At 36.4% G+C, this 24,736-nt stretch overlaps 1 protein-coding gene across 1 annotated transcript; it reads right to left on the reverse strand.

The window, feature by feature from the left end:
* Positions 1-897: 897 nt before the first annotated feature.
* Nt5a (5' nucleotidase A) lies at positions 898-24,420 on the reverse strand. The gene is made up of 2 exons (XM_089242548.1): positions 24,241-24,420; positions 898-14,812 (listed from the first exon to the last, which is right to left on the reverse strand). Exons 1-2 carry the CDS (start codon positions 24,324-24,326, stop codon positions 13,498-13,500), a joined length of 1,401 nt encoding a protein of 466 aa, XP_089098674.1. The 5' UTR covers positions 24,327-24,420; the 3' UTR covers positions 898-13,497.
* Between the last annotated feature and the right edge of the window lie 316 nt (positions 24,421-24,736).

Raw genomic sequence — 24,736 nt, forward strand, 5'->3', positions numbered from 1 at the left:
GTGTGAGTTAGCTCTCAAAAATTTTGGTAATTATCATCAAAAGGCAGTTAGTGAAGTGGATAGACGAGAATAATGTATTGTCGGATAATCAACATGGGTTCAGGGAGGGGAAGTCATGTGTAACTAACCTCCTTTGCTTCTATGATCACGTGACAAAGGCTTTGGGTGAGAGCAAAAATGTAGATGTTGTTTTCCTTGATTTCCAGAAGGCATTCGATTGGGTCCAACATGGTAAACTCTTGAAGTGTTTACACAAGATTGGGGGCAACTTGCTGAATTGGGTAGAATCGCAACGAGTTATGGTGAACGGGGAATTCTCTGGTTGGCCAGGCGTCACAAGTGGAGTTCCTCAAGGAAGTGTCCTTGGCCCCATACCTTTTTTCACTTTTTATCGATAAATTCGATCAGGGTATCGATGGGATTACTAGCAAATTCGCAGATGATGTGAAGCTAATGGCGGATATAGACATGTTTCTCAATAATTCTGTTATTATGTATTTCGTTCAATAATTTCAGATTCTCATCAAATCTGAATGTCTGAATTTTTGTTTAGTGTGGCCATATCTGTCAATACATAGATATTTTCCAGCATTCCTGGGAGATCTGTAAAGATGCCTTTTTGCCGACCTCTCCCTTAGAGAAGTATGTATAAAATTCTGCCTCAAGAGGACTAGAAAAATGTCTGGATTACGAGCCACCGATATCGTTAAGAGACCCCCCCCCCCAACCCCATCCTGAAACAGATAGAGCAAAGAATGGATTTTTAACCAAATTGTAAGTAGATTTATAGGACTCATCTCTGGAACCCTTGCAAAACATAGGAACCCCTGGGATAGAGGAAATGGTAAAAAATGTGGTAGAAAAAACTAAAGGAATAAAAAAACACATCAAACCCTGTCCTGGATAACAATAAATTTATTCAGATCACAGACATAACACCCATAATGAATGCACTACTGGGATGATACATACATCGCAAACCTAAATACAGTATCATAATGAGTTTGTTTTAAAGGAAATAAAACATGGAATTTTTTAGCTTGAAATATTAAAAAGTTTTTCTCAGTTCCGAGCTTCATAAAGCGCTGTAACCCCTTCAGACCCACACAAGCATTCATTTTTTAGCATTTTCAAAATTTTTCTGCAGTTTTGATACTCAAAAAAAAAAATTCGTTAAAACATAAATGTTAGAAGATATTTTTTCGTGAATAAATAACTAATTTCGTTCAAATTTTTCCAGCCAAGATCATGCAGGGTACTTCATGCAGGTCATCTTCACAAAAAAAAATTTTATTGCTAAATTTTATGTAATAAATCACACTTTCTCCGGAAGCATTTTCTCCTGTGGAAGCCATCCTAAAAAAACCCCTGAAAGTTCAACTTTTAAGTGCTGCCAGAGACGGCCTTAAGTATTTTGCCGCCCGGTGCGAAAACAGCTTTGTGGCCTTCTAAAATGATTTTTCTCCGAACCTCCAATGTTCCCGGCACCCTGGGGCAGGGCAGGTTTACATTAGCATCCGAACTCTATTATACAAAAAATAGCCACTTGGCAATAAGTTTGGCCTCATCACCCAACGATAAAAATTATAAGTGTGCACCCGGGCAATTGAAGGTTGACAACCATTACTTTTGTAATCACGCCCTTCCCCCAAAAGGTGTTGGGCTGACAGTGCTCCAGCCCGGGAAGCCCCCCTTACCCCGGAACGATTTTATTAATTTTGTTTATTCACCTTTTAATTCACTGTAAAGGGGTCCGTGAAAAATATCTATCCTGGGGGGACCACCAAAGATCAGCCTAGGGATCAACCTGCTACAAAATTGGAAGGGGGCATGTGTACAAGCGCTCTTTCTGGTCCAGCTCCCGGGACATCAAACCCGAGTACACTCTTGGCTTGGAGCAGGGCGTTTCTAGCATGGACAAACGAGGCACGTGCCAAAGCCTCCTAGATACTACTATTTCTATCTAGGCATATTTGCATGTGTCCAGGGCCGCCTAAATTGACATTATAGTCACTGGACCCTTTCCATGCCTGTCTCAAAGGGGAAAGAAAAAGAACTATACATATGAGGCCCAAAAAAAATCACATTTGCCCAGGGCCTGGCTTGAGGGGACCGTCAAAACCCTAAATCTGTGAGTTCCCTGTCTGGCAGGGCCGCAACTAGATGCTTGGTCCATCAGGGCAAGCATGTATTTCGGCGTCCCTAATGTTGAAGGAAGGGTTAGAGAGTGAAATTTGTACCCTCCTCTGGTCTGGTGCCCGCCTGCCTCCTCTTAGTTGCGGCCCTGCTGTCTTGAGCAGAAGTTTAAGCTATTGCTTTGTTAAAAAGTCAAAATGTAACTCCATGTAATCAAATTATTTTTATTCCATTTTGCGGCCCATAAAACTGATGATGAAAAATTCCCCCAAAGTTCATATTCACTATATTTATAACTCAAAACTTTCATAATCCTTCAAGTCAGGACTTAATTCCCTGAGGTTATAAAAAGAAAATCTACAGTTAGGAAAAGCAACCCACATATTTGTGGCACCAGGGTCTGAAAGGGGTCAATGGGTCAATTTTCTTGGAAACAGTACAAAGATCCAAAAATTAGAAATGAAATGTTAGCATTAAAAAAATGGCGCTTTCGTGATCAACAAATTTCAATCGCTGCTGATAACATAACTTGAAACATTCACATTGAAAAGAATTGACGACATATCTTAGGGAAATTACTCAACAATAACAATAAAACACGAGAAGAATGAATAATATTATACATCCAGTAGTATTCATTGATCTACATATAATGATTATACACGCATTAATGGTTCTTTTTGCAAACAAAAGAAAATTCGAGACCGAATATCAATTTTCCTCGTACTTGCTCACGTAATTCCTATGTTCCAAAATCTCGTCTGTTAAAGATCTTCTAAGACACATGCTCAACCCGCTGCCTGAGGGCCAAATGTGGCCTTTGAAGCCAACTGATCTGGCCCGCAAAGATAATATTTTACCTTAATGTATAAGCAAAATGTGAACATTAAAACTGGATTCTTCCAAGTTAAATTCAATAGTGGAGAGGGAAGGTTATGTCCCCCTGAAACACAGGGTGATAGGTCACGCTATATACACAAATTTCTGGCCCGCAAGAGACAGAAATACCGCATATCTGGCCACGACCTCCTATGTAACCTATATAGGGTAGTGGAACGCGGACCGAAAAGTTTGCCCACCACTGCTGTAACACATATTTGTTTTCTTCCATGCGAGAATCTATTCTGGAAACAAGAATTCGCGTGGGAAAACGATTCGACTTCAGTCATAAATACGGCATTTCTTGAAAAAATAACGTTACGACAGTGAACAAATTTAAGAGAATTGCTAAAATAAAAATTGCTAGAGTCAGCGCAAACAAAAAGAAAAAAATATTTACATTCATACTGGTATATGTGTAAGTTGTTTTGCTCCTGGAATCGCACAAAGCATGCAAAAGCTCGTTCAATTCCACACTTCGAGTTAAAAACTTCACTTGAATAAAAGTGTCCAAAAAAAGAATTGAGCTTATTTTCCAAAGGGAACATTTCCAAATGCACTTTTCAATGGTTTCCGAATCTTTGGGATGAGCTGTCAGATTATGCAACAGGGTTTATCCGAACAAGATTAACTTTTAGTTGAAATCACAATTTAAAGTGGGTCTGCAAAAGTCTGATCCACCCCTTCCTTGTCAGCAAATTTTCGTTATCAGCTCTGGCTCCTAACGCATCTTTGGTGGGATCAGAGACACACGATCAAAAATTTATTTTTTAATGCAAAAAATATTTTAAAATTAAAATTTCACCCTTTATTTGTTACTATAATCAACTTCTGTTCAATGCTATTTGAAAAACTCAAAATTTATTTTTAAGAAATTCATTGCGACCCACCCTCTAAAGCCATATATGATAAACCCTTGGCCCGCGGACCAAATGTGGCCCAGAGGGTTATGATGTGGCCTGCCTCCTCAAACTTAATTTTGTGAAAATGAACTAAGCGGTACATTTACAGATCGCTTAAGTGACCCGTGGCACAATTCCAGAGCATTTAAGCGGCCCGCGGCACATTCACAGATCACTTATGTGACCCGTGACGCAGTGTTCCAGAACACTTAAACGATCCCGTGGCACATTTAGAGATCCCTTGAGTGACATGTGGCACAGTTTTAGAGCACTTAAGCGGAACCCAGTACGGTTCTACATCACTCAAGTTCCCGCGGCCAATTCCCAGATTACTTAAGTATGATCCACGGCACAGTTACGGATCACTTGAGTGACGCGCGGCACAGTTCCAGAACAACCACTTCAGCGGCCTGCGACACATTTCCAGATTACTTAAAGTATCCGCGAAACATTTAGAGATCACTTAAGTGGCTCTGTAGAGGACTTACCAATAGGAAGAATGTTAGTTCAGGTGCTCACAAACTATCAAAAGGTTTTTCTAGTTTTTGGCACACAGAGTAAGATGCCATTAAGAAATATTTAATATTTTCATGAGGGGTGGTTGATGACGTAACATCATCCCACCCACCCCGGTCATCAAAAATCGGGAACACCCCCCCCCCCACCGATGCTGACGTAATATTTTAATGACCCTTCATGGGTGGTTCCACTGTTTTTTTTTTTTTTGTCATTCACGAGAGAGAAGTAAGGTTGCTTTACTTGGCTAGGTGAAACCGGGAATCAACAGGTGGCGTAAAAATTTCCATTTTTCAGACTTAACCAGCTCCACTTTTGATCAAAAGTTAACATTTTCACTAATTTTCTTCAAAAACGGAACATTTCTAAAATTCAAATGTAAATAACCTTTGGATGTTGATCAAGAAACACATGCTCACACCACTCCCGTTTGCTACTTGTTGGGCTATTTTCGACTTATTTTAAAGCAGTCCATTCCGGAGATATAAAGATTTTTTACTTCTACAGTAAATGTAGCAAAAGTGGCAATGTTCCCTTTTGAAAATAAGATCCTCGGTCAAGCACGTGCTGTATTTAAGAATCTCAGTCGCTACTGCAATCATCTACAGCTTCTTAATTGAAATTTTTACCCCCCCCCCCCCCATAGGTAACGGGATATACTGTATGTGATAAGATTATTCTTGTAGCGAGAAGAAAAAAGTTTCTTAATTTAAGGCTGCGCATATATATACAGGATGATTATAAAAAAACTACCCCGACATATGGGCCCCTAACTATCATACCATTCACAGAAACTGAATGAAATTTTGGCATACGGTATTTTGATGTATGCGCTCAAGAATGATATGGAAAACAACAGTGCCACTCTAACACAAAGCTGCATTAAGAGCTTCTTTCAAGCGGCTTTGCTCTAACAGTTACGGTTGCAGTGAGAAAATATCAAATGGCAACACCAAGTTTTTTGTATTGGAATGTGATCTCCATTGTGAAAAACCTTAAATAGCGGCAACTGTAGCATGAAAATCACCGGCGGTAGATAGGCTAAAAGTGAGGACAACCAGTAAGGACAGAGAAGCAGCATAAAATAAAGCATTTTATTGTGTTTCACAAATTTTCCACATGACCTTACTAATCAGGCTGGGATCTCAGCCGAAGAAACGGTGTAACGAATGAAACGAACATTAATGCTCTGGTGCACGGCAAAGTCCTTTTTACTTTTTCCTTGCCTAGCTCCGGGGATTAGCATGCCGTAGTATGCTTTTCCGGTATGCAAGAGGGCCTAGGTTCGAGTCCGGGCGGAGACCAGATGACTTTTCTTTCCGAGTTCACCTCAGCATAAATATCCAGAAAATGGATGTTCAGTATTGTCGCTATAGCCAATCACTGTTTTCTTTTTTAAAAAATTAAACGACACTTGGAGCGGCAAAACCAGTTTTGTTCAAAGATAGAGGATGGCGAGTCCGCTCTCATATCTAGGTGCTATACGATTGGCTATAGTGGTGGTACTGACAATACACGATATTACTCAATGATGGCGGTAAGGCAATCTGATATTTCAAGGAGCTCTAGCTAAATTCAGTTCGTATATCTTTCTCACTAACAGAACATTTGACACCATAACCTTAAAGGTCGAACCCAAGACCGGTTAAACAGTCCCCACCCGCCACGCCATGCGATTTTTGAGCTGCGCATAACTGGTTTTATGGGAGTGTGGCTACACAAAATTGACCATTAAAATAGCAAGAGCGCTGCTAGCAACATTTGAAAACCGATCTTTGCACGGATTGAAGCTGTGTAGTACTGCAGGTATGGATCTGAATTCAGATTACCCAAGGGTAATTTAATCTGCTTCCACATACCAACTGGAATTTGACCGGTTAAAATGAAAGATTACCAAACAAAAAAAATTACTATTCACCAGCTTAGGAATAAATGATATAAAAAGTCTCACTGCTTTGCTTTGTGTCATACAATGTTATAATTTACATTGCAAGTCTTCTTTTTTGAAAATGTGACATCTCTAGAACTGCAGACATTTTGCTTATAAAAAAAAGAAGTACGATACGAACAGGGCCCTCACAATATGGAAAAGTCTACTAACTTCATAATTATAACGTTCCAAATAACAATAGCAAGAAAAATTTGCTACAAACAATACAGGATGTATAGCAAAGTCTCTTTATCGTGGAATAGCTGGCGAACCGTTGATCCTAAGAGCATAGACTACTTCCAATTGAAAAATGTATCCAAATAACATGTAGACCTCCGATACGTTATTCATATTGCAAGGGGTTATTTAGTTCTGTATGTCAGAGGCAAAGGACACTATATACCCATTTTCGTCAATATTGAAATGCTATTAATTTGCAGTACTTTTGTTTCACTACATATGGGATAAAAAGTCCTTTTTATTTCAATAAATGAAGTAAATTAGCTTCATAAAACAAGCCAGCTCCATAGAGAGGCATACCAAGAAGAAATCTTTGAACCCTTGCAATAATAATGGCACGTTATTTAGATACTTTGTTCAATTGGAAGTATGCTTCTACGATCAACTGTTCTTGCAAGTTATTTCAAAATAAAGGAACTTGTCTATGCACCCCATTGAAATCTTCCCCAAGGAATAACCTCAGACGAGAAAATATAGAATTCATCACAACATGATCTGCAGGCAGCGCATTCATTGTGATGCCCCTTCCAGACTAGCCAAAACCATTTGCATCGAATATATTAAAATATAGGTAATGGAACACTAAAAAAAATACATTAATAACAATGCTTTTACGTGTCTTTATATACACAAAAATAAAAAAAAGTATAATAAAAATAACCTTTCAGAAAATAAAGTAATAAAAGTTTGAAATTATAAAATAACTAACACAGAAATCCTGATTGAATAAGAAAACACAGTAAGTATATCACAACAATTTTGTAACAGCTTTAGAATCCTCCTCCTGAGTGAATTCATCAAATTCCAAAAGGTCCATGGTCAGTGGCATACGCAGGATTTTCTCAGGGTGTGTTCGTTTTTTTACAGCTAAAAAAAACCACCATTGTAATCTCGGCTTCCCGGCGTACACCAGTGTCTATATATATATAGTAAATTCATATAGCTGCTCATTTTTCTCCTCTCATTCAACAGACCTTTGCAAAAGTGTTTGATTGTTTATAACACTGAAATTGCACACCACTATAAATAAATTAAATCCTAGCTGAGGGAGGGCATGCCCCCTCCCCTACCTGCTGAAATTCATACACTGGAGAAGTGCGAAAAGACATCCAGTACTGGTAAGCATTTTTGTACCGAGCAGTCATTCTTTTTTGAGAAATGGCTTTCTTTCATTGAGGATGATATATGTTACTGCCAAAGAACGAAATTGAGTAGTTTGCGAAATTGAAAATTTCATTGAATATTGACTCTGCGAATGTCAAATTTCGAGCTTTGGCCACCCAGTTCGTGAAGTAGCCGGGGATCCCTTCCCAAAGTCTGATAATAAAAGCCATGATTTGGGTCACCGCCAAGTTTTCATTTACGTGATAATTATGTTCACGTTAGCTATGGCAACCCATCAAACCCCAGTCACAATATGGTAATTTTTTGCTTCAAAATTCGACAGCAAAATAAATAAATATATATATATGACACTTTATTATATTGTTTTTCTCGATTTCTTTTTTTCCTCTCGTCACATGGAGTTACTCCAATACAGCTACTATATATAGCCACACATTGGCGATGAAAAAAATGGATTTGGCACCTACCGGACCATCTTACATCAACACATCAAATCTTGGTCAGAGAGCTCCAGCCAAACCCCAAATCATTTCTAAAAATCAGATTTTGCCAAACCTCTCGGCTATTTTACAAACTAACCACACTTCAGGCTTTGGCAGCAACATAATATGCATATTTTTGTTTTTTGTGGCTTCCAAGTTACACTTGTGCACGTACATTAAGGGGCTGAAAGATTTATGTATGCTATGAAGCAATAGCCCATTACACCAATGAAAAACCTTGAAACCTTAAATCCGTCCCTTTATATGTCCCTACGTAATAATTTAATTAAATAAAGAAATCAATACGCGTCTGTGCCTATAAAAACTGCAACATGGCACATGGAAACACACACACAAGAATGTAAATTACAATAAATCAAAATGTTTCACATCTTTCTGCAGCACATTTATTACATACCATTATTTTACCAGCTGTATATATCACTGGTCCTATCGCTATCACAATTTATAATTTATTGCATACCACACAATCACAAAATTCGGTTTTTTGTCGTTGAGCAAAAGCTTTGTATAACATTGTTTCTGTGACTGGCCTGAGTGAGAATGAGTTCAACAAAATTCATACTGTACTAATTAAGAGCACATCCAAAATTATTGATGCCCATCAGTGATGATTTAAGTCAGCCATCTTCAACCTATTGTTCGCGAGCACCAAAAGTGCTCAATGCTCGTGTCCGGTTTCGTGCTCAAGAGCACTTATAATCAACACTTCAATTAAATACCCTGTAAAAATTGCATTCAAGAATTACGATTATTTCGTAATTCTGTGTAATTATTTTCCAATTACGCAGATTTCAGGCATAAGTATGTCAAAGTTGTCGTAAGGGGTGCTCTTCGTTTGATGATGGGCAAAGACAATGCTCGCAACTCAAGAAAAATTGAAGGCCTCTGATTAAAGTAGATAAGACAAGTTGCTTCACAAAACAACAAAATATATAATGGGGGTCCATACTGTAAAATAACCCCCCCCCCCCCATTCTTCCCAACACATTATTCTGGATTCGCGCCTGTTTCAGCCGCAATGCCAATTGGGATTAGACAAGCCCTGTTTCAAGCTACGTCCACACTAATAGCCAAAACTCTTACTGCAAAAATAAATAGCAAGAATCTTTTTCTCATACCCACACCTATAAAATATTGTACAATTTGTCTCAAGTTTATGATCATCCGTGATCAGGGGACTTCGAAATTTTTTTAGACTTGTGGGTGCTCAAGTCGAGTTTAACTCAGAAAACTTTGATTTATGAATTAATTTTAGGGATGCTCTGAGGAGTGATGAAAAATAGCGGGATTGCTCCAGCACCCGTAGCATTCCCGACTCTGATGCCACTGTCCATGATGATAGATTATAGATCTGCGATTTTAACCTATTATGAAAAGTTGCAGAACACATTCGATTTGTTGCATGACAATCGCTGAACATTATAAACGCATGTTGAGCGATTTTGCAAAGGAAAGGAACGTACTCTTAACTTTTCTTCTTCTCCCGCCAAAATATACATCATTGTCAACATTCAACAGATAAACTTTCCTCTTTCTTTAACAGATCCCATCATCCAATAAGTGTAATCATCCTTAGGTAATTGAAGACCGGGAATTAACCCTTTGAACTGCAATTTATTTTCAGGCAGCACTCTGCTCACACAGAAAATTCACGACGAGCTGGACTCATCATTTCAGTTCAAGTGGTCAAATACAAAAACTTATAAAAAAATTTGAAATAATAAAAATTATACACGTTGAAAAATCTATGAATTAGCAACTTCTCTCAAACTAATGGAAAACTACATTTTCGATAAATATCATATAAGTAAAAACAAAGTGGCAAAAGACTTGAATCTATACAAAAAACGGTGCATTTACATACACGCAAACATGAATACATAATATTTTGAGAAACCTTATATAACAGATTCACTTCAGAATTTGAACATACAATTTCAAGTCATAGTGAAATATTATAAATTAAACCAACATTTTTATGCCACCTTTGAAGAGAGAAAAAAGTTTTCCATACTTTATTAACCCCTTGACAATGTAATTTATTTTATAAAAATTCATCAAAAATGGAAATATTTCTTCTTTGTTGTTGTGCATTATATGATAAAAAAGACAAATTAAATACAGATTTCGTGGAAGAGAAAACCTTTTTAGCCAAAAAAATAATAATCATCAAATCACAAATACAAAATTTTTCTGTTGCTCAAACTGGATTCAGGCATCAATGTCAAGGGATTAATAAATCACTTTCGAGAAATACCATGTGCAACACGAATCACATTTGATTCACTGCAGCAGCAAAAACTTGATAACCTAAAATGTAAGTCTTATTGCTATTCTATATAAAACAAACTGAACACACATCATTGTTTCAAGTGACTGCCTAACCTATTTTCTTCCTCTGAATTCGCTACATGTCTCGAAGCACATAGATAAGGAAATTGGTTTTTACATACTCTTCTATTGGTAATGCTGTGCTCAATGATGAGTGGCACTCATCATCAGTAGATCACTATGATTACAGATGCAAATGGGTGCTTCGAGTAGTATTTTCAATGCATCAGGGAGACTTATTTTTCTACTTTCGATGAGAAATTAAGAGAAAATGCATACCATTACATTTTTCTTTTAACTTCAACATTAAAAATAAAATTCCACCATTTTAATGTTCTTAAAACTATGAACAATTCAATAAAAGTTAGCCTTTCCAATTATATGAGAATTAAAATGAATGGTTTGAAAACTAAATAACACAAATTTGATGCAAGAATAATTTGTTCAAAATATTGCACCGGGTTTAAATGACATAGCCAAAAAATATATTTCTTCTCAAAAAAGAAGGTCAACAGGAATTGTAAATAACAAGTTACACAAGTTAATATTAATAAACACCCATAATTTTCCTCTCTCAAAAGTTCAAAGCAGGTAGATACTGTATATAATATAAATAGGTAATCATCTATATAAATAAGCAAATAGATACTGATAATCATTGGATTATATAGGTATATAATCCAGTAATTAACACTGAAAAAAAAAAAAAATTTTTCTTTCAACACTAAAAATCTAGATTTATCTAGAATTTGATTTTGAATGTATCACATCCATAGGCGCACGCAGAATTTTCTCAAGAGGGGGGAGGGTTCAATTTTTTCTTCTTCTCAAGGGGTTTAAGTTTCTTCCTGCAAAATAACACCATAATCTCGGCTTGGGGGGTTAGAACCCCAAAACTCCCCTTTGCGTACGCCAATGATTACACCTGAAATTAATGTTTAAAAAATTTATAAATCAACATTATTTTTGACCAAATGTTAACTGAACTGTGTCTATGATAGTCTTCATGTCAATACATTCCTTCAACACAAAAATAGAAAAAAAAATCTACACAATTTTCTCCACAATTCAATGTACACTATAAGTTTCTAAAACCACCGGAAAAAATTAGGTCATTGCTGAATATATCTCTTCATTCAAAAACATCCATCACATTACAATACAGTCGAATACTGTTATAGTGAAAATCTTGTTTTAACAAACACTTTTCTAATCCCTCATATAAGTTTACATAGGAACAATGCTAAGTAACCTGGAGTTCCTTTATAACGAAGTGATTCTTCCGGTTTCTTGGTGTTCGTTATAACGGGATTCGACCGTATTAAAAAAAACTTGCAGCACACAAGGTTGAACAAGTATCTTCAGTATATATTTCATGGTGCATTCATAATCTAAGTTAAATAACATTCTGCATATTTCTTGAGTTGCTTTTGAATTTCAGTGAAATATTCATGGAGCACAGCAGTACTTCCATCAAAGGTCTATTTACACAAGAGTTATGCGATTTAGCAGTTAACTAAATTTTAAGTCATCAAGTACTTTGAAATCTGTGCCAACATGAAGACCCATTTTATAGGGGGTTAAGTGATTTAGTGGTTAAGTAGATAAGAATAATAGAATCTGGTCTATTTTTTCAATTAAGCAGAAACTATGTGCATGCACCAGTGGGCAATGGCCTTGTATCACCCAATGATCATTCACTCACTCGACGACTTAAAATTTAGTCAACTATTAAATCATTTAACTCGTGTAAACGACCTTTAGAGACTAATTTGTTCTTGAAAATTGAAGATTGGAAATACTAAACGCAGTAGGTACAAAATTTTTTTTTTTTTTTCTGTGTCTAAATATAGTGAATACCAAGGTTGTGAACCTGGGAAAAGATGTGAGTATCCAACCAGTACCTCCTAGACATAGAAGGCCTCTGCACTGTTTGCCATAAACGCCAGTCAGACTACCTAGTAAGTTTGCCCCATTTTGAAACACAGCATCCAATTCTGTTTCTTCGTATTTTGGCATACAATCTTTCTGATTGGCTCACAAATACCACATAGTGATTGGATGTGTGGCATAGAAATCACCAATTATGAGTCCGATAATTTCTTTCCCTCACAACGATGATAATGGCACGTGCAGGAAATTTTTTCCTTTGAATATTCTGAGGGAAAATGGACTACTTAGTGACGTCACAAGCAGACTGCAGAGGCCTTCTATCTCTAGGAGGTGCTGGTCCAACTCACTCTAAGTAGGTGAAAAACGCGTCAGTAGATATCACTTAACACATTGGTCTATGCCACCTGAAACCTTTTTTTCACTCTTCTTGTAAAATTTACAACTTGGCACTTACCATTTCTGGTCTTAATTTTCTCTGGAAAAGCTCATTTTCTCATATAAAATAATAATGATCCCATTACAATTTGTTTCATACTTGGCAAAATATATATATATATACAAAAAAATTAGCATAGCAGTGTATTTTATATAGAATGAAAGAATAAAGGGATATATAGAGTCTACCATACAAAAAAAAAAAATCTTTACTTAAATAAAAACATGAAAGTAATGAATTTCAGGTACGATAAACTATGTATTTGAGCAGCATTTCCTTGTAATCAAAATAATAATAGCAATAAGCTCATATATTATGAAAATATTAATAACATTTTAAAAATAATGAAGCTGTGATTAAAAACTTGGAAATTTTTTCCCCCCCTTTCAATCATGAATAAAATCTGGCAACCATATCTACTGCTAAAATTAATTTTGGAAAAACAACAGAAATATTTCAGTCTCATTATGGGAACATGAAACAAGGAAATTCTTTCAGAAAGTCTGGCAAAATATAATTCCTCTCCATCTAAATGAAATGCATGAAAATGAAAACAAAATTTAGCCCCAAATTATTTTGCTGATAACTAACAACGTCCGGGAATCAACTTTTGAAAACAAACGGTGCTTCTGGGAAGTAACCGGAGTATGGCAGAGATGGACCAAAGGAAGGCACTTTGGTGTTTAGGCCTAGAAATGACAGGGTTTCTAGATTTGGCACTGCTATCTTGGCGTGCTCTGCTAAAATCCTTGCCCATAAAGTCAAATTTCTTTCCGAAGCAAAAAACGAACCCCAGAAATTTGAGCGAAGCAACCAGCTCTCTTTTGGAACAAATGTGCTGCTGTCTTCTGCTAACATCTCCTCTACGATACCTACGGTGTCGCAGCCAGCAAACTGTGATGGTGCAAAGACGTCCTCAATTATCGAGTCTCCCACATACAGTACTTTTGGATTCTCACCGTTGCATAGACCCTCGAAAAACTGCTGGAGGTCATTCCAATTACCCTGAGAATATACGGTGTGTGTTTTCATTCCATTTGGAGAGATCTGGCTGATTTCTAAGTCTTTCTCCACTATGTAAAATGGGTTAGACTTGGAGAAAAATCCAGGTTTTTTAGCAAAAGTTACGATGACATCGAAATATTGAGCCCAGTCACTCCCTAGACAGTATTCTGCCAAAAATATTGCCGAATCAAAATTAGAGCTGGTAAGCAGGAAAGTTCTTTTTGACTCCCGTATACTTTTCAACCACTTCTCAACATGGTGAGAACATTTACGAAGATATAGCTCTGGATTTTTCTTCAACGCTGGAAAAAAATTCCCATTACCGTTCTTAAAGTTTTCCCTTTCATACATGAAATACAGTCCTCCGAGGAAATGTCGCCAGAAATCATAGACAGGCAGAGGATTTCCATTGTTTTTCTTATCTAAGACATCAACGACTTTCATACAGAACACAGCTCCAATGGTCACAAAATAGTCCTTGAAAATATAGAATGGTTCATTCATGTAATTACTGCTGCATAATATTCCTGGTATGCTCTCTGTGCCTTTCATCAACTGCTGATTGCCATAAACTCGCATAATCTCATCTTCTGATAACAGCTTGGTGCCATGGCAAGCTTTGAGTATCTTGTAATCTTGGTCCAACTTCAGGAAGTTGCCCCTGGACTTGTCCAAGATTATACCTTTCTGAATGAAATCTGAATCAGACGGACGCCTCTCGAGAAGCTCGCGTGGATAGCCATGATTTTCAACAAAGAAGTGAGCTAACGAATCATAAATCAGTTCGAAAAGAGCGCATAAATTATACTTGCAGATTGTGTGATCAAGATCAAAGCCCACTATTTCATATTGATTGATGCTGAAATCTGGCGAAGATGATATTTGAGCACAAGATGCATTCTTTGAATATTGTCTGGAACAAAAGAGAGAAATAAATGAAACGACAAACTTTTATGTGAAAGAGATCTTTTAAAATTTGACAGAAATGAAAAATGATCAGTGAGTAAAATAATCAGGGGTGGGAAGTGACAAAGTCCATTTTGGAGCAACAAAATTCATGATTCGGAGCAGTTTTGGAGAAGCGAATTGAGGATTCGGAGCAGATATTTATAAATTAAAGCAGTGAAATTAACAACAATATTTTCTATTTTCGTTAACCCTCACCCTTTTTCAAAATAAAACAACTGCACTGTCTTTTGTCATCAAACATCTTTTCATCAGCTTGTTTTTTGTTTTTGGTGGTTCAGGCTTTTGACACCTTCTTTGAAAGAGCGGCTGTCATAAAATTTTTTGCACCAGTCTATTTAAGATGATTTTTACTTACTGAGGGCACTATTTGCTGTCTGGAACAGCCACCCTTCTAATGGGCTAAAAATTTTCTATAGTCTTTATATAGATATTATAAATTTTCTATATCAAGTTTTCAATTTTTTTATACTCAGAAAGAAATTGTTGCAAAATGTGAGAGAATTTCGGAAGAATAAACACGATGGTTGGCGATTCAGCACTCATTATTTGGCGAGATTGGCGATCTGACTCATTATTCGGCGAGACTAGCGATCTACACTCGTTATTTGGTGAGATTGGCGATCTTACTCGTTATTTGGCGATTTAACACTCATTATTCGGCAACATTGGCGATTTAATGCTCGTTATTCGGCAAAGTTTCTAAATTAGCAATCGTAATTCGGCGGACATGCTCTTCTTTTACTCCCGAAATGAAATTTTTTTTCACGAAACATCGGGATTTGACGCAATGCCGATCGACTACAGTAATTTTTGCTGCTTCCAGTGGCGACTTTTTTTTTAAAACGGAAACTGACTCGCATTTGCGCTTTAAAGCTGACAGACCATTGCAAACCATCTTCATTTGCACGAACACGGATATTATCGGGGGTTCGCGATGGAAAGCCCGATGATGGGCCGATGGTTTAAATAAGGCGATAGTTGAAGTACAGTGGATTAAAACACGCTTTTCGGAAAGAATCGTTTCGCGGCAAGCAGGAACAATTTTACTACGATAGTATGCAGGAATTTTTTTACGTCCTTTCCGAAATTCCGGGCATACTGAAGCGAAATTCGCTATTTGGCGCAGAAAAATACGAAAATACCCTATTGGAGCAGGATGGCGCAAGATGTTAATTTTGGCGCAGCGTTCCCACCAGCGTTAATACATAAATTTATATAAGGAAAAAACCATTATACATTACAGTAGCATACAATCAGTCATGCCTATAAAAATTCATAATAACTGAGTGAAATAGAGCCTCTGAATAACAGGTACCATAGGAGTTCTATAGGAGGACAGAAAGTTTTATCCAACAGGTGGTGAAATGCATTGAAGACCCACTCCATAGGACTTGTGGGGGGAAACCATTAAAGGTTTATTCACACACATATCAGCCACAGCCACTTTTTGTTCCAAAAGATCTGTCTCGTCTCAGTTGAAAAAAATATTCTTACCTCTACTAGGCTATACTGACAATCACCAAGTGCAGTTCAGAATCTGACCCTAATATGTTCCAGGCCGGGTTCACACTGTCCTGATACAAGCGATACAACCATGAAGGAAATCAACACAGATTGGTTAAAAGCATGGAAGTGGCATTAGTTTCAGGTTTTATCTTTTTATTTGGAAGTGTCTCGCTCAAGCAACAAATTTTTTTTATATTTTTCACATAAAGGCATCGTACATATTTCAGGGTACGCCAATTTAAATCAGCTTGCTTTAAATCACTTGATTCAAAAAAAAATCATTTATTTAAATCACAAAATTTAAATCTTGTTTTTCCTTTAAATAACTTCAATGATATTGAAGTAAAAGTAACCTGGTATGGTATGCATGTTACTGAGATATGTGGTAAAGTTCTTAATTAAAAAGTATAGAAAATCTTTGGGGTAAATATAGACTCGAACTTAATCCCTAGATACAGTGTAGAAAGAAAACTGCTCTATTTCTAGATTTTGTGCATGAAAAAATATATGGGGAGCTGAACTATATAACTGCACTAAGTATTTTCAACGCATTGCAATGTGACACTATGGTTCCCCCTCACAGGGGCGTAGCCAGAAATTTCGTTCGGGAGGGGGGGGACCAAAGTGACATAACAATGGATTTGGCCATCTTTTTCCCTTTTTTTGGTCATTTTCTCACATTTCGGGGGGGGGGGGGGGCCAGACCCCCCAAGGCCCCCCCCCCCCGCCCCCTCATTAAAAAAACAAATTATTTTTTATGTAAAGCCTTGAATTCTATGCCCTAATTTCTGATTCAAAATAATAATAGATATTGAACCAACATAAATATTGTTAAGCTTTAGACTTCTTTACTTTTCGTATCAGAATCTTGAGTTTTCTCGTTTTTTACCAAAACTCATTAAATCAGTGAAAGAATAAAAATGTGTGAACTATTAAGCAGCATCATGCAAGTTGGAAACATGTCATAATAAATGTATCCACTAATTGTGCAGAAAACAATCTTGTCAATAGAATATGTTTTATTTAGTTGATGCTGAATGGGCCTTTGGTTGTGCATTGAGTGAATTGAGATGTCTGCACCATATGTGTGATGCTGAGTTGCCACCAGGCATTCCCTTCAATAGGCAGTGGGGGAGCCCTTATGAATAAAAGCACTTTTCTCTATAAAAAAAAATGTTAATCCACGAAGTTAATTTGGGCTCAATGACCTTTCATGTTGCATAAACAGATTTTTAATGTTCATATTTCTTGATTGCAGTTCATGTTAATTTATTCATTAATGCTGAATTAAATTTGCGAGATTAGGTGATAAAAGCAGTTGGGCAATACGAAAATATGCATCTTTACTGATCAACAAGATTTGTTTTAATTAACAAGCACTCTGTTAATTAAAATTAAAAAAATCTAATTTTTTAAAAATAATTATATTTTCATACCCTATATTTTGATATAGTTTCGGCATTGATGCTTCTAGCAACTCAAACATTGAATTTGTACTTGAGATGTTCATGAAGTTTCTACAGCAGAGGCTTTCAGCCCTGAAAGTTTGAGTTTCCATATAATTACTTCTCGAGACCCTCTATCTTGACAATTTCTTTCTTTTTTGTCATGTAATAGAATTCAGGTATCACCTCATTTTTTTAACATAATCCCCCTCAAAATCTCCTTCGCATATTTCAATGCTTGTCAATTAAAATGATTAAAGATTGAATGTAATGTAGATCAAACAGATGTGTGTGTGTGTGTCAATAGACCTCAAAGGGGTCTGTCATGGGAGGTTCAACTGTAGACCTATATGAATAGGGGTCATTCAAGTATTACGTCAGCATCGATGGAGGGGAGGGGGGGGGTATTTCGGATTAGCTGACTTTTGATGACAAGAGGGGAGGGGTTTTGATGATGCTTACGTCATCAACCAAACCTTTATGATGATATGAAATACTCTTAATGGCGACTTATTCTGTGTGCCAAAATTGGAAAAAACCTTTCGATAGTTACTGGGAACCTGAACTAACATTCTAAGTATTGATAAGTCCCCTACAGAGCCACTTTAATGATCTATAAATGTTTCACGGTTCCTTCAAGTGCTCCAGAAATGTTTCCAGGCCAAGTGCTCTGGAACAGTGCCACGAATCACTTAAGTAATCTGGGAATGTTCCATGGGTAACTTGAGTGATGTAGAACCACATTGGGGGCCGCTTAAGTGCTCTAAAACTGAGCGGCATGTCACTCAAGGGATCTCTAAACGTGCCATGGATTGTTTAAGCATTCTGTAACTGCGTCGCAGGTTACTTAGGTGATCTTTGAATGTGAAAGTGATCTTTGAGGCCTACTTCAGTGATCTGAAAATGTGTCACGGCCACTTAAATGCTCTGGAATTGTGCCATAGGTCATTCAAGAGATCTGTAAATGTGCCGCTTAGTTCATTTTTACAAAATTTGGTTTGAGGGGGACAAGTCACATCAGATAACCTTCAGGGTCACATTTGGTCTGCGGGTCAAGGGTTTACCGCATATGGCTTAAAGGGCGGGTCGCAATGAATTTTTTAGAGAGAAATTTTGAGTTCCTATCCTTCAAGTAGTATTGAAATTAACAGAAATCGATTATAATAACAAATAAAGGTATTTTCTTTTGAAATTTTAATTTTAAAAAAAAGAAAATTTTCCATAAAAAAAAAAAAAAATTCGTCTGGGGGGGAGAGAGGTGCACGAACCCCCATGCCCCTCCTCCCTCGTACGTTTCTGATCCCACCAATATGTATTAAGAGGTAGGGGGCAGCGATGACAAAATTTTGCTGACAAAGAAGGGAAAGGGGTCAAAAATAGCTAAAAATTTGCTTAAGTAATACCACATTTGCTTGAACGGACCCATACTGAATAAGACCTGAATATCAAAGTGAATTTGCACAAATGACCAACAGGCAGGGTTGGTAAAAAAACCAAAAAACCGGGTTTTTTGGTTTAAACCGGTTTTTTTGTTTTAAATGGTATTAACATTAAAAACAATGAAATTTCTGAAAAATCATTCAAACTTCCAATAATTAACAAAAATAAAATGTTTATTAATGTAATTAACACTATTCCCATGCTAATTAATCAATAAATATTTATTAAATTTTAACAAAAACCAACTTTTGCCATTTAATTATTTTTTGCTTAACTCAATGGATTACTGTGTGTTTGAAAATTCTTTTAATGTTATTATTAATCATATAATATATAAAGGTTTTTCTCCAGTTACTTTCAGTATACTTAATTAGGAAGCTATTTTGCAAAAAGTAATAAAAATTAGGTGAATATAATGCATTTAATGATGCATAAATAATGCGGATTAATTAACGATGATTTACGATATACAGGGTGATTATAACTAAGGTTCTGATTTCAAAACACTAAAAAAAGAGCGATTGTCAGAATGACTTGAAAATTGACATGAATATTCCTGAAAAAATTCAATTTTATTTGATAAAGGGGAAAAAATACTTAAAAATGTAAAATTAATGACATCATCCAACATGTGGGAAATTTGCTCGCAGAATGGAAACGATAGCCAGTCAAGGCAAAATTATAACTTAATTATAGCATTGCACGAGTCCATAATTCACGGAAACATCACAAAAAAAATGAAGTAATTGAACAAATAACTACAACTTACTCAAAAAATGTTAAATATGTTGTCCACCGCGTGTTCTGGCTATGAGGTTGAAAGCACAAAATTTTTTGTTCAACAGCAGAATCGGAATATGCCATGGTCATAATGTGGATGTGCTTGCAATTCAGCTTTATTAAACCAAACGCGCCCCCTTTCCCCCGTTCATATTGCTGAGGAATGAGGAACTTCTAACGTATAGGGAATGTGCTGGAGATTACAATTCATCAAAGTTTGCAATCTGACCACTGTTTATAACATTTTGAGGTACCCCCACAGCCAGTAGTTACAAGGGTTAAGGTGCATCCTGTCAAAATGGGTCTTCAGCAGCTGCTTTGCTGGTATTGCAATGTGCATCTTGATAGAAGTTCTATCCACACACTGATGCTGTGGAAGTGCCGAAATGATGTGGTTGCACAAAATAGATTATACTGCTGGCCAAGTACAGCATCATCTACTTGCACATTTTGCACTACTAGCGCTTTTTTTCTTTCGACAAAGAAAATTCCATTGTTTCAGGAGTATTCATGCAAATTTCCAAGTCATTCTGACCAGTACTTATTGTATAGTTTTTGAATCAAAACTTTATAATCACCCTGTATATAGCTGATTATTTTTCATAAATCTGTTATTATTACTCAGTAGAACACTGATTAACTGGGCTTAACAGTGTGTGTGTGAAAGTATAAAAAAACAACTATTGAATATTAAGACTGGGAGATATAGAGTAGGAGATGTGCTACTTCTTATGGGAATGAAAATGTATGTGAGGTAATGTAACAACTAGTACACTAGTCTTTGTCCTTTAAGGACAGCTGGTGTCTTTATTGGATTATAGGACCACCTGCCCCTAGCATGATGGTGTCACTACTGTAGCTGCTTCTTTGTGAAGGGAAAAAGAAACCCTGTGAGATATGTAATACACCACTACATTTAGATGTGTGATGCAATCTGTATTCATGAATTTGCTAAAGATAGAGCATCAGAATGTAGCCAAAGGTTAGAAAATGTTGTAAGAATGAGAAGTTTTGGCTTTTAAATGACTAAGATACTTCATATGAAAAATATATATTCTGGCCACTTTTATGAGACTTTTTGAAAAAAACCACTTATAAAATCTTATGTCATTTAAAGATATACAGTCAGAATGTACCCCAAGGATATAAAATAAGGTAAATATGAAACATTTTGGCTAATAATGAACAAATATGATATTTTTCAGGGAAAAAAATAATATTTATGCCACTTTTATCTGATTTTTTGAAAAAAACCAAAGTGGTTTTTTTAAAAAAACCAGTTGGTTTAAACCAACGTGGTTTAAACCAAACAACCCTGCCAACAGGATTTATGAAAATCAGTTTCAGCGAAAGACAAAGAATTTGACACACTTGGCTACTTACTGTAATTAATTAAAATTTTATGCCTAGTCAAATATACAGGGTGGTCGTAAAATAAGTTTGCCAAAATATGAGCCCCCAGCAGCAGAAAAATCAATGAATGTGAATGACATTGGTGTTTCACAATATGAGCTAGAAAATGAAGAAGAAAAAAAAACAAACTCTAGTTCTCATGGTTATGGTCGCAACACTAAAAGTTTTGAAATATTTAAATAAGAACACTCACTTTTATGCATTGCTAAGTGATTGGTGTAGTGAAATACCATTTGTGAATAGGCATTAGAGTGGCACCCATAGCGCCATAAATACCAGTGCAGGATGCAGACAAAGACAGAAGATTGCACCAAGGGGTTGGTTCACTAACCCCTCAGTGGGGGGACTTCCTGCGGCAGCACTGTGATCTACATTGGTTGCTTCCCCATTTTCATTTGTCCAGTGCCCGCATTTATCATGCAACGAATACTGTTAGAATGTTATTTATGGTACTTTACTGTTCCAATCCCTTTGCAATGCATAAGTAGGTGTTGCCATTTGAATTTTTTGAAATTTTGTTACTGTAACTGTAAGAACCTGATTTTTGTTCCTCTTCTCATTCTCGAGAGCATACTCTGAAACACCTATATCTCTAATGTCATTTCTGATCGCTGATGTTTCATCAAGTTTCAAGTATCATTTGCTGGTGGGCTCAAGTTCGTTCAAAGTTATTACATGAGCACCCTGTAAGAGTAGAGTCATTCAAACTCATAAATTAAGTGCTTACAGGATTATCAGACTTATTAGCTACAACAGAGGTCTTCAACCTTTTTCCAATCGGGAGAACTGCCTTGTACCCACCACTAAATGAAGAGCACCCTTGAGGCAAGTCTAACATATTAATACATGAAATGAGGATAATTTCAATCCTTGAATGAAATTCCTGCAAGGTGTTTAATTGGAACTTTTAATCAAGTGCTAGAGAGCACGAAATCAAACACAAGCATCAGGCACTCTGGGTACTTCAGAGAGCACTGTGTTGAAGATGTCTGAGCAAGAACATCAAAGACTTTTGTTAATAATAATTCACCTGAACATGTAACACTGATTTAGGAAACTTGATACAATGTTGAGATGATTTTAGAAAACAAAAGGCCTAGGCCGCTTTTGGGAACTGAACCCCCCATTTCCTTGCAATCCAAGCAAGTATACTAACCAATACAATATCATCATCTCTACATTGTATACAGTTTCCTATATCTTGTGTGAATAATGAAGAGCATAACATTATCATTTCTATATACCGTCACCGTTGGTTATAACGACTCCCATCGCTCCTTTGAAAACAGATGTTACATTGGGGTGGTCATTATAGGCCTATTGAAAGGTTTACATGTAGGATATTTCTTACATGAAAGGATTTGGGTCGTATCAATCCTACCAGTCATTGAAATGGAACGGTTGCTGTAATGAGGGGTGTTATAATGAGCGTTGACTGTGTAATAAGTGTTTTGGTGATGCACAGCGAACCACTTGTTGCTTAAGGCGGCTACACACATAACTGCAAACTTGATAAGCATGTGCAGAGGTGGTCCGCTATTCAATCTTTTTCGCACAACTTCCCTTTCACCTCCACATGGTACAAGTATGCCTGTACAAACATCAGTTTGAAGCACTGAAGCAATTTACGGAAAATTCCTAACACACAATTTGGCACAAATGAGAGAGTGACAGAGTCAGCGACCAAGTGAACAAATGAGTGAATGAATGAGCAATTGAGCTTACGTAAGTTCCCCTGAGAATGAGCAAGTACAATCACTCGCTCAAGTCAGTGACTAAGTGAGCACATGCATGAGTGAAAGAGCAAGTCATTGATCAATTGAGAAAATAAGTGAGTGACACATAGTGAGCAACTGATTGAAAGAGTGAATGATCAAGCGAGAGAAAGTGAATGAGATATTGAGTGAATAAGTACAAGCTAACTAGCTGTGGTTACGAGTCAATTTTGTAGTCCTATTTAATTTCGCATCCAGCAAGTTGGATTAAATAAAACAGTTGCTCTCAAATTTTCAGTGTTTGCAGCTCTATTACACTAGCTCATTCACTCAACCACTTACTTGCATATTTACTCACTCGTTTGCTGACTTGGTTACTGACTTGATCATTCATTCACTCGCTCACTTGTTCATTCACTTGCTTATTTACTCACCAACTTGCTGATTCACTTGCTTATTCACTCACCAACTTGCTGATTCACTTGCTTATTCACTCACCAACTTGCTCATTCACTTGCTTATTCGCTCATTCACTTACAAGCAGAGCTCACTAAAACGTAAAGACTGATACAGATACTCACATGGTTATGCTTGTGCAAATGCAGGAGCTTGAACAAGCGTGCATTACCAAATTTGCTCAAGTATTGCTTGTACAAAAAGATCGCACATGAATGCTTGTCAAGCTTGCAGTTACATGTATAGGCACATTCATGAACTGAAAACTGGAACAAAAACTTGATATGTACAATGAATTTATTCAAGAGTGGTTTCAATTGCTTCACGGAATGATTCATCATGAATGAATCATGGAAATTAGGAAAACTATTAATGGCAATTGAATCAATTTCTAGATAATTATTTATGTACAAGATAATTTCATTGATCTTCATATTTCTTCCCTAAACAACAAATTTTAAAGCCCCATTCATGAGAGGGACCCCGATTTTCTTTCAAACATGCAATTTACCAATGACAGTTAATTTGATCAATAACAAAACTAGTTTCGGTTATTTAAAGTGAAATAAAAACCATCGCAATAAAATGAATTTTTTTTAAATAAATAATTTATTTACCTGCATATGGTCTTGACGAGGCCGCGGCACTTGACAAGGAGGGCTCTCATCTTGCTTGTAAATAATGAATGATAAGCTCGACACATTTGTTTTTCATCACCAGTTCAATAATCAATATCATCTGAACTTCGATAGGGCAATGCTTAAATTGATGTCACCGCCTTCCTGTTGCACTTCACTCAGCTGACCTTCATCCAGGGAAGATTGATTGAAATTAAAATTATTATTTTCATCGAACAATAAAATCATAAAATTCGTAATTTTTATGAAACATAAAGTTCTTAAAGTTTTTTGATAAGCTCATTAATTTTATTAGTTGTCATTCATTAAAGATTGAGTGTCCTTAGATATAGTTTTTGTTACCGTGTTTCAACAATTACGCTTTAAAACAATCTATAAAATATCAGAGAGTAATTTTATAACTGTTTATAGATATTATTTTTTGATTTATTAAAGTTCTCGCAAAAATTTTATTATGAATCATGAAATTAATCTA

This window comes from Pholcus phalangioides, unplaced genomic scaffold (assembly GCF_987345545.1).
Source record: "Pholcus phalangioides strain wild (caught in Gottingen) unplaced genomic scaffold, Ppha-v1.0 ptg000015l_1, whole genome shotgun sequence".
In the NCBI taxonomy this organism is placed as follows: Eukaryota; Metazoa; Arthropoda; class Arachnida; order Araneae; family Pholcidae; genus Pholcus; species Pholcus phalangioides.

What these genes read in the sequence shown, in the direction of transcription:
- Nt5a (XM_089242548.1), bottom strand. Translation starts at nt 24,326, where the DNA reads ATGTGTCGAGCTTATCATTCATTATTTACAAGCAAGATGAGAGCCCTC. An exon ending in CTCGTCAAGACCATATGCAG is followed by an intron (nt 14,813 to 24,240) that starts GTAAATAAATTA and finishes CTTTTGTTCCAG; the next exon opens with ACAATATTCAAAGAATGCAT.